The sequence below is a fragment of the Leptonychotes weddellii genome, chromosome 5 (assembly GCF_054177405.1).
Source record: "Leptonychotes weddellii isolate Sample4059 chromosome 5, ASM5417740v2, whole genome shotgun sequence".
NCBI lineage: Eukaryota > Metazoa > Chordata > Mammalia > Carnivora > Phocidae > Leptonychotes > Leptonychotes weddellii.
In genome coordinates, this window is record NC_138373.1 from 27,042,790 (window position 1) to 27,054,003 (window position 11,214).

The 11,214-nt window shown below is 46.1% G+C and overlaps 1 protein-coding gene across 1 annotated transcript in view; it reads left to right on the plus strand.

Annotated features, from left to right (window-relative positions):
• RSL1D1 (ribosomal L1 domain containing 1) overlaps window positions 1-5,421 on the plus strand; it is a 13,280-nt gene extending 7,859 nt beyond the window's left edge. Inside the window, exons 6-9 of the mRNA XM_006739020.3 lie at window positions 329-422; window positions 507-632; window positions 2,502-2,801; window positions 4,892-5,421. Of these exons, the coding sequence (XP_006739083.1) occupies window positions 329-422; window positions 507-632; window positions 2,502-2,801; window positions 4,892-5,218 (847 nt within the window). The 3' untranslated portion in view covers window positions 5,219-5,421. The remainder of the gene's footprint in view (window positions 1-328; window positions 423-506; window positions 633-2,501; window positions 2,802-4,891) is intronic.
• Window positions 5,422-11,214: the final 5,793 nt, after the last annotated feature.

Sequence of the window (11,214 nt, forward strand, 5' to 3'; positions counted from 1 at the left end):
GAGGGAGAAGCAGGCTTCCCGCCGAGCAGGGAGCCCGATGCGGGGCTTGATCCCAGGACCCTGGGATCATGACCGGAGCCGAAGGCAGACGCCCAACGACTGAGCCACCCAGGCGCCCCTGTTAATTGAATTTTAACAAAAAAATCAGTTGTATAAAACAACTGCAAAAAAAGGAACAGTGAAACCCTAAAGATTTTAAGGTTTCTACCTCTGATTTTTTTTGGGGGGGGGGGTCATGTATTTATGTTTCTTACCTGCCTATGCTTTATTTTGAAACACAAATTAGTATTTTTTTTAATCTTTGTGTCGATATTGTATTAAATTCCAGTACTATCCGCGTTGGCCACACTGGAATGGAGGTTGAACACGTCGTTGATAACATCATCGCCGTGACGAAGGGGCTTTCCCAAAAGTTGCCAGAGGTGCGGTCTCACCAATGCATCCATTGATTGTTTGTTTAAAAGAACCAGAACCCGGACTGGTAATACCATTCTTGTCTGTTGCAGAAGTGGGAAAGCGTGAAACTCCTGTATGTGAAAACCGAGAGATCCGCTTCCCTGCCCATCTTTTCCTCATTTGTTAGCTGTCAGGATGAAGCAAAGGGATTATGCACCCCCAGCCAGAAGAAAAAGGTGAGTAGGATTTTACATACCGGGTGGGCTTAGTCACAGGTGTAAACACAGCCCAGGAAAAGGAGTGGATGCCCTTTCTGCCTGACCTACGGTGCTTTCCCAGTGGTCCTGCTGTTGTGTGCATTCTTCCCGCTTTGCAGATGAGATCCGTTAGCAGTGGTGTGAATAAAGCATATCGGGGTACAAATATCTTGTGTTTATTGGTACGTTAGTTAAGTGGCCCGAGTAGGCTCAGCGGGACCCCGTGTAGTGGCAAGAAGAGCTAAAGGAAGACCAAAATCTAGTTCATTAAGAACGTTTTTCTGGGCACAATTTACTGTTGCATTGGGCTAACAGATAACCCCTTAGTTTGGGAGTGTAGGTTTTCAGTGCTGTTGCGAAAAAAAAAAAGCCAACATGAGGGAAAATTCCGTTTTTTTGCTGTTTGTTAGACCAGTCTCCTAGTTTGCTAACACTTTTCTTTAGCTGTGTTAATCGCGTGCAGTGAGTTAATTTGGGTCTTTTAATTTCTTTTTTCTTTTTTTTTTTTTTACTTGTAGAAGTTATGTGTGTGCTGCTTTTTCAAATTGGCTTTACTTCTTTTACTTTCTTATTACCTACCTACAAATGGTTCTCCAGTTTACTATAATTCCTGGAACACGTTAAGCATTCCTGTTCTATCGGATCATTTGAGTGGCACCCTGCTGGTGTCCCAGCCAGTTCTGTGTCCCTGCTGGCTCTTCATGGACCTGGTCGTCTTTGTGTCATGGTCGTCGCATTGGGAAAATGATTGGTAGAAATAATCTGAGGTGTGAGATAAAGATCTTTCTCTAGAAGATTTCCATTTCCGTCTGCTGGGCACCTCAGGGCCCTGGGCCTGGGGCTCCCTGAACGCACATTTCAAAGCTTGAGATTCCCTGAATGATTCCAAGCAAACAATGCTGAGACTCTGCACAGCTCTGCTTCCTGTTTGTCTTTACCCCGAGAGTAACTCACTGGCCTCCCAGCTTATTGTGGCAGGTTCCTCTTACAGTCCCTGCCTGGTGTGGACACTGGGATTTGATTTCTCTCCATCCACCTGCACCCCATGGTAACATAAAAATTAGGGATCAGCAAATACTCTTGGCAGAATTTGCCTCTGGGCTCACTTACCCACTGGGTCCTTGTTTCAAATGTCTTGCAGGTAGTTGGTTCCTTGATGCCTTTAAGGGGAAAAAAAATTTTTTTTAATATATTTTACCCCACTTTTTTTTTTACTTCTTTTCATTGGGAAGGTGACCCAGAAAAACAGACTTGCTGTTACCAGAAGCAAGAAATCTGAATTTTTTGCATTTTGTCAGCAGATTGATTTGAGGACTTGGTGAAAATGTTGGAATTGCTGGTTAAAATGGAATCGGACACAGTTATGGATGTTATTGAACAGGATTCTGTGGTTAGGATAACAGACCTCTAGCTGTGGAAATGTTTTACTGTTTTCACTTAAAGCCACAAGCCTGCAGTAGGGAAAAAATGATCAGTTGTGGGGGTTTTTTTGAAATTGTTTTATTGAGACGTAAATTACATCAGAATACTCTACAATTTAGGATAATTCTTAACTCCCCCATAAACCAGATCAACTTTCACGGAAGCTCCGGCTACAACCCAGGTTCTGAGTCCCGACGTGTAATTCACAGAGCGAGCATCTTCGGCTCTGAGTTAAAACCAAACTGGAGTTGATGCTCACGTGCTGGTAATGGGGTTTGTTTGCTCGGAATTGGTACAGATCGAGGCACTTTCCAGAAGCCCAGGGGGAATCAGAACTGCAAGTGCTGAATCTCTGCCATTTATTTGCCAACAAGTGTATCCCTTACTAAAATTATGCTTGGGGTTTTGTGTGTGTGTGTTTTGTAGGAAGCAAAGAAAAAACAAAAACAAAAAGAGTATCGTGAAAAACAAAAAGAGAAGAAGAAAAACAAAAGGCTTATGAAGCAGGCTAGAAAAGCTCCGTCGGCCCCAGAGAAGGAGGACGTGGGCCCCAAAACTGGTGGTACCCCAGTGCCTGACCCTCCCCCCCAGAAGGAGGAGCCGAGAGCGCACAAGAAGAAAGAGGGCAGTAGAGTGAAAGCTCAGTCTAAGGTGCAGGAGGAATCCGAAGACGAGATCCCTCTGCTGGTGCCAATAGGGAAGACGCCAGCGAAAGGAAACGCAGAGGTATTTTCTTTGATTTTCATTAGAATTTTAGGAAACACTGCCCGTGGTTTCATAAAGCAGGCCAGGGCAGAAATGTGGGCAGTGGTTCTGTTGCTGACGGTGAGTCTGGATCCCCCACATCTAAGCCTTAGAAAACCGAGCAGGGCCAGGGCGGGCTTGGGTGCTGGGTCCCAAAACCTCTCCAACACCCCACCCCTGCTGGCTCCTGAAATCCGACTGCATGGATTTCACAGGATCGTTTAAAGGAACGGAGTTTTTTAACTTTTCGGTTCTTCGGTTCGGTTTTTCCTTGTTCTCCGTGTCCATCCAGCTGCTAGAAGGCCTCTTGAACATGAGGGGGAAGAAGAGGGGGTGTTAAGAGCCCGGGGGGCTGTCCTCACCACAGGTGCAGCCTGCATGTCCCTCGTGTCAGGCTTGGCCTCAGCACGTGGCAGTGACAGTCCCAGGGCTAGCCCTGCCCTTGACCCATTTGGTATTTTGTGTGGTAGCAGCAATCCCTAGAATCGTCAGGGTGTTGAAATTTTCACGTCCTGGCAAAAGTATTCCTTGTAAAGGTGCCCCCCAAGTGCTACTGAGGTTTTAAATCTACTTGAAGTAAACACAGAGGATCCCTGTGTTACCTGGAAACATTGTGGTTGTTTTTAGCAGAAGCACACCGTGTGTGTCCCCGCAGGGCGGGAGGTAATATGCTGGAGATGGGAAGAGGGGAGGGCACAGCTGACCAGCTGGTGTGTAGCTGGCGCCCTTGGAACCCAGCTAGGAGACCGCGTCAGGGTAATGACCTGCAGAAGTTTCATTGTTCACTGGAGAGGCACGGATGAGGACACATCATGGACCCTTGCAGCAGTTGTTATGAGTAATTTGAAATGATGTTCAGTCAGGAAATACTCAGTGACCTCGGGAATACTAATAAAGTTATTGGGGAAAGGGCGTAGCATTTGGCTTGCTTGCATGCATTTATTTATTTTATTTTTTAAGATTTTGTTATTTGAGGGACGCTTGGGTGGCTCAGTCGGTTAAGCGTCTGCCTTCAGCTGAGGTCATGATCCCAGGGTCCTGGGATCAAGCCCCGCATCGGGCTCCCTGCTCAGCAGGAAGCCTGCTTCTCCCTCTGCCACTCCCTCTGCTTTGTGCTTTCTCTGTCTTTCTCTCTGATAAACAATTAAGTAAAATCTTTAAAAAAAAAAAAAAAAAAAGATTTTTTGAGAGAGAGACAGCATGGGTGGTGGGGGGGGTGGCGTAGAGGGAGAAGCAGACTGCACTGAGCAGGGAGCCTGACGTGGGGCTCGATCCCAGGTCCCTGAGATCACGACCCAGGCCAAAGGCAGATGCTCACCGACCGAGCCATCCCGGCGCCCCAGCATTTGGCTTTTAAATGCATGCACACTTGTGGGGAGAAGGTAGTGAATAAGAGGTAATTAATATGGTGTGCTAAAATTAGAGAATTTTTGTTTCTTGTATTTCTTACGTTTTCCAGATTTCCCATAACAATCCTATCGCTTTATATTTACTGAAAAGCAAAGTTTTGCTTTGCCAGCTGTTTTAGTCTCTCTAACCTCCTCCCGTTTTAGACGCATCTGTCACTAGAGCTGTCCCCAGCTGTCATCTGGACTGCTGGGAAATCCCAGCCTCCTGGCGTGCGACACTCTGTCCCCTCCAAGAGCCTCTCGGTCTGCCTTTGGGAAGCAGGGTTTCCTGACAGGCGGCCCGGGTGGTTTTTACACACACAGTTTGGGAACCTCCTGTCCTCACCCACAGGCAAGGAATATACAACTGAAGGTGGAGAAGAGTCAGGATTGGGGCACAGGCTCTCTGCGGTGCTCCCAGTGGGCTATTCCGGGCGTCCCCACGAAAGGCAAAGGCGGTTCTCTGTTGACTGGACCCAGGAGAGCACCAGGGTCCTTGCTACGGTCCTTAGTGACGGAAAACAGTTGCCTTCCGGAGTGCCGGCAAGGCAAAAGGCAAAGCCATCCCTCATCTCCTCATATTGGGCTGTCCCTTCTGGGGGTGACATGATAAAGACAGCAGTTTTCAGAGTGACATTGTCAGGGTTTGTCTTCCCTCACACTTAACTCCCTGCTTTTTCTTAGGTGCAAAAACACGCCGCAGGAAAGAAGTCTCCAAAAAAGAGTCCTGCCCCCAGCACACCCCGTGGGAAGAAGAGAAAGGCCTTTCCGAGTTTGGAGACCCCGAAGGCTGCAGAGCCCAAGACCCCAGGCAATGGCCTGGGGAAGAAGCCAAGAATCAAAGAAGAGGCAGAGAAAGAAAAAAACTCTTCACTGGGGAAAAAAGACCCAAGACAGATGACCAAAAAGCCAGGGGCCAAGTTCTTCACTACTGCTAGTAAATCTGCGAAAAAAGCTCCCCGCACCCCCAAACAGTGGCCCAAAAAGCCCAAAGTACCCCAGTCGACCTAAAAATCAAGAGACTCAAGCAGAAGGAAACATCCACACTCCCCGAAGAGCTTTTTAAAAATGCCGGGGTTCCGAGCCCCACGCCATGCAGTCTTCTCCAGGAGTGAGGCCCAGACTTACCTGTTTTTTAAAACCTCCGCAAGTAATCCTGATGTATGTTTGTGTGTGTGAGAACCAGTAGTTCTGAAGTAAATCCATTTTTTTAAGTTGCTCTTCTGTGCATTTGCTAATAGGACAGGGGGAAAATACAGTGCTTCTCTGTGGTGGTTTATTATTAAAGTGTACCATTTGCTTCTGAGCGAACCAGCAGCCTTCCCTGTCTTGCTGGTTTTACTTGAATCCCTCCGATGTGACCCTCTCCCCCGTCTGTTTTCCATGCTCTGTTCACCTAGGCTCCGTTACACTGGTTTGTGCAAGCCCCCCCAAAGCTTGTCCGCATTACCGGGATGGGCTCACTGCCGGACACTCGCTGTGGAACGTAGGAGAAAGTCTTGGTGGGTTTTGGGAAGGGCCCTTGAGATCGGCATAATTGATCTCGGTGGCAGCCCGCTGTGGCTGTGGGTCACTGAGTCAGCGTGCATTCGGTAAGGCTAGTTACCAGGGAGCCATTGATGGGGGCAGAGGAGTCCTGCCCTGCTGGAGGTAAGAAATACAGTCCGTCTTCCTCCAAGCCCTCCTCAGCCTGCGTGCATTTACTCCCGTGTAGACTGTGTACATTTTGGATGTTCTGAAGCGGTGAATGACCCAGCCTCTCCCTGGGTGGGAGTGGGGGTCCACGTCCCTGGTGGCGAGCGATGGACGCACTGTGCTAGTAGCCGGGGAAGTGTGCTGTCCAGGATCATGTGGCTCGGAAACAAGTCAGGCGTCAGGTGGTCCTCCTTCAAGTCCAAGGAGCCAAAGCTTTTGCTTTTTAGATTGTAATGTTAACTTTTTAAATCACGAGAGCCTCTAAAATACTTGAGTGTGCATTTAATGTCGAGGATGAGTGTAACCGGGTTTCCCACAGAAACGAGGTGTGGGGATGTGGCCAGACTGGCTTCAGAGACAGAGACTTAAGTGCTGTTTTCCAGAGGCAAACTCCTGTACATAATCACGCTAGTCCTCTCTCTACGGGACCTAATTTCAGGGTGGGGGGGATAGCTGTGTGTGGTGTTTTCATCCCAGCCTCTAGCCAAATAAAGATTTTGCGACACCCAAGTGATTCTTTGGTCTGTGGCTTGGTCCTGGTTGAACGTGAAGCAGCTGTTTACCTTCCTGTCCTTTGCGCATCAGGTTTCACTCCTAAATTCTCTACAGTGGAAATGGCAGATTTACTGAAACTTCCTCAGTTGGGGAACGGGTGAAAACTCGAAATCGCAAGGAAAAGGCACAAGTCATTCTACCAGGTTTCTAAGGCTCAGGCACGATCCCAGCTAACTGATAGGGCCGCGAGCTGTCAGGGGTCTGGTACAGAAAATCTCTGCTATGGCAGATCACGCTTTTGGGGTTCAAGAGGTAAGTGGCTGATGTTTTTGTTTTTGTTTTTTTTTTTGATTTAATTTTTAGAGGAAGAGTGTGAGCTGGGGGGAGGGGTAAAGGGAGAGGGAGAGAGAATCTCAAGCAGATTCCGCACTGAGCGTGGAGCCCAGTGCAGGACTGGATCCCACGACCCTGAGATCATGACCTGAGCCAAACCCATGAGTCAGACACTTAACCGACTGAGCCTCCCAGGCGCCCTGTCACATGTGTTAAGGGTTTAAATAGCAGAGAAGTCTTTGGCCATTTTATCAGATATTTGAAGGCTCTGCACTACCTACATTTCTTTCTCCTTAAATTGCTACTGTTTGCGGGTCACCCGAGTGGTGCAGTCAAGTGTCCAACTCTTTTTTTTTATGACAGAGAGAGACACAGCGAGAGAGGGAACACAAGCAGGGGGAGTAGAGGAGGGAGAAGCAGGCTTCCTGCGGAGCAGGGAGCCCGATTCGGGGCTCAATCCCAGGACCCTGGGATCATGACCTAAGCCAAAGGCAGATACTTTACCATCTGAGCCACCCAGGCGCCCCGAAGTGTCCAACTCTTGATCTGAGCTCATCATCTGAGCTCAGGCCTTGAGCTCAGGGTCGTGAGTTCAAGCCCCACATTGGGCTCCACACTGGCATGGAGCCTGCTTAAAAAAAAATTGCTACTGTTTTCCCTGTGTTAATACGCACAGCATCAAGATTCCCCATAGGACTTTATGAATGATCAGAGGCCCTCATCAGTCCTTGGGTTTTAAAGGAATTAACGCATGTGATAATGGACCACAAATAAAATCTGAGTTATGCTGATTATTTTGGGATGATGGGCTTAGAAAATGGCAACTATTTAGATGTTTTTTGTTTGTTTATTTTTTAGATTTTATTTATTTTTTTTTAAAAAGATTTTATTTATTTATTTGAGAGAGAGAGAGAGAATGAGAGAGAGCAAGCACATGAGAGGGGGGAGGGTCAGAGGGAGAAGCAGACTCCCTGCCAAGCAGGGAGCCCGATGCGGGACTCGATCCAGGGACTCCAGGATCATGACCCGAGCCGAAGGCAGTCGCTTAACCAACTGAGCCACCCAGGCGCCCCGAGATTTTATTTATTTATTAGAGCCAGAGCACTAGCGGTGGGGAGAGGGAGAGGGACCCCGATGAGGGGCTCAATCCCAGGACTCCGGGATCATGACCTGAGCCGAAGGGAGACGCTTAACCGACTGAGGCTCCCAGGCGCGCCCCCAAGGCAATCCAATTTTTAAAATGAGCAAAGGATCTGAATGGACATCTGCCCAAAGAAGATTTACAAATAGCCAACAAGCACAGGAAAAATTGATGAACATCATTCATCATCAGGGAAATGCAAATCAAAACCATGAGATACGGCTTCACACCACTAGGATGGCTCTAACCCAAAAGACACAAGATGGATGTGGAAAAATTGGGGGGCAGGGATAGGCAAAATAGATGAAGGGGATTAAGAAGTACAGACTTCCAGCTATAAAATAAATCGGGGATGAAAAGTACAGTATAGGGAATAGAGTCCGTAACACCCTAATCCTGTATGGTGGCAGATGGTAACGACAGTTCTCCCAATGCGCATAGCTTCGTGTGTAGAATTGTGAGCTCACTAAGGTGTACCCCTGAAGCTGACGTAACACTGTCAAGTACAGACTTAATCCGCACTTAAAACAGTGCCTGACACATACACAGTGCTTAACAAACACAGATCAATTCACTGAAAAACTATGCAATCATTACAAATGACAGAAATATCTAAACACATGAGTAAAGAAGTATTTAGACTAAATATTTAGGGGCACCTGGCTGGCTCAGTCAGTGGAGCGTGCGACTCTTGATCTCAGGGTCGTGAGTTCAAGCCCCACGTTGGGCGTGGAGCCTACTTAAAAAAAAATTAAGGGGGCACCTGGGTGGCTCAGTCGTTAAGCGTCTGCCTTCGGCTCAGGTCATGATCTCAGGGTCCTGGGATCGAGCCCCACATCAGGCTCCCTGCTCGGCGGGGAGCCTGCTTCTCCCTCTCCCACTCCCCCTGCTTGGGTTCCCTCTCTCGCTGTGCCTTTCTCTGTCAAATAAAATCTTTTAAAAAAAAAAAAATTAAGGAATATAAATAAATAAAAGTAAATTAAATATTTAAGTTAATAAACATGGTGGGATGTTTGCTGTTTATTATTAATGGGACAAAAAAAAGTTACTGTATACACAATCTCCTTCGAATTCTATCTTAAAGTCTCTAAGGCATCAAAAGACTGGAAAATAGCCACACAATGCTAATAATGGTTATCTCTGGCTGGGGAATTCAGGTTATTTTTATTCTTTTTTTTAAAAAAGATTTTTATTTTTAAATAAGCTCCCCACCCAATGTGGGGCTCGAACTCACAGCCCCGAGATCAAGAGTTGCATGCTCCACCAACTAAGACAGCCAGGTGCTGGCTTTTTGTGTGGACATAAGTTTTCAACTCCTTTGAATAAATACCCAGGAGCACAATTGCTTTATCATATAGTAAGAGAACTAGTTTAGTTTTATAAGAAACCATCAAACCGTCTTCCAAAGTGGCTGCACCATTTTGCCTTCACCAGTGGTAAACGAGAGGCCCCTTTGCTCCACATCCTCATCAGCGTTTGGTGGTGTTCCGGATTTTGGCCATTCTCATATTGGTGTAGTACTATCTCCTCGTTTTAGTTTGCATTTTCCTTATGACATAAGATGTGAAATAGGCTTGTTTGCCATCAGTGTATCTTGTTTGGCAAGGTGTCTATTAGGATCTTTGGCCCATTTTTTAATCAGGTTGTTTTCCTGGTGAGTTTTAAGAGTTCTTTGTATATTTTTGATAATTGTCCTTTATCAGATGTATGTTTTGCAAATATTTTCTCCCGCTCTGTGGTTGGTCTTCATGTTTTCTTGAGGTATTCTGTTTTGAAATGACCATAAATATACTTCTGTGCTTGTTTTTTCTATCTCTGAAATGGGAATGCCACCCTGAGATATTTTTAATGTGCTCTGAACCCTTTTGCCTGTGAATCTGTAAATAATACTGTCTCCCAAAGATAAACACAGTTAATATTTTATTTATTTAATTATTATTTTTTTTAAAGATTTTATTTATTTATTTGACAGAGACACAGCGAGAGAGGGAACGCAAGCAGGGGGAGTGGGAGAGGGAGAAGCAGGCTTCCTGCTGACCAGGGAGCCCGATTCGGGGCTCGATCCTAGGACCCTGGGATCATGACCTGATCCGAAGGCAGACGCTTAACGACTGAGCCACCCAGGCGCCCCCACAGTTAATATTTTAATATTTGATATATTTCTTACATTTTTTCCTGTGCATAAGTATTTTTTCTTCTCGTCTATATTTTCCAAGTTATTTTGTAATAACTATTAAATACCAGCACTCCTTCACTTGAGTCCCTTAAATGTGTGTCATTAAAACCAAGAAGAAAATGTAAAGAAATCTTTGGGAGTGGGGGATGGCACTTCTAAAAAGTACACATTCCTGGTCCCGCTGCAGACCTTCTTGCTTGGAATTGGCATGTGATGGCCCTTTAACAAGAGGTCAGGATGGGGCACCTGAGTTTCTCAGCCAGTTAAGCCTCCGACTCTTGGTTTCAACTCAGGTCATGGTATCAGGGTCATGAGATCCAGCCCCACTTTGGGCTCAGCACTCAGCAGTGTGTCTGCTTAGGATTCTCTCCCTTTCCCTCTCCCTCCCTCTCTCCCCATTCCCCTCCCCCCTGCCCCTTCCCCTGCTCGTGCTCTCTTTCTATCTCTAAAATAAATAAATAAATCTTAAAAAAACAAAAAAAATCCCCTCAAGAGGTCAGGTGATTCCTATGCTCAGGAAGCACTGGGAAACACTGGTACAAAGTTTATGTGGCAACTAAAAGTTGCCTACACTTGGTAACATCTTTATCAAATTCTCTGCAGGTGAAACCAAATGAAACAGCCAACCTAAGTGAAACATCTTTTATTTCCTCTTTTTATTACTAATTTTTTCCTAGGACATTCAGGTGAACTACTTACCATATGCATTTGGCCCCAGTCTCTCCTTGATAGGAGTTTCTTCCAAATCTGTAGGATCAAGGCATTTACACTATTGTGTTAAAGAAAAAAAAACTGGGGCGACTGGGTGGCTCAGTTGGTTAAGCGACTGCCTTCAGCTCAGGTCATGATCCTGGAGTCCCGGAATCGAGTCCCGCATCGGGCTCCCTGCTCAGCGGGGAGTCTGCTTCTCCCTCTGACCCTCCTCCCTCTCATGCTCTCTGTCTCTCTCTCATTGTCTCTCTCGCAAATAAATAAAATCTTAAATTAAAAAAAAAACTGATCTGATGCATGAAAATTGCTCCTCATGAGAATCCGTGTTATTGCAATTATCCAATCGAGCCTAATTCATATAAAAGAAACAGACATGTTTTCTTTTCATCTAAAATCATTTCATCTTAAATGGTATCTGACCATTTACATATACGCTTTTTTTTTAACTGTAAAGCT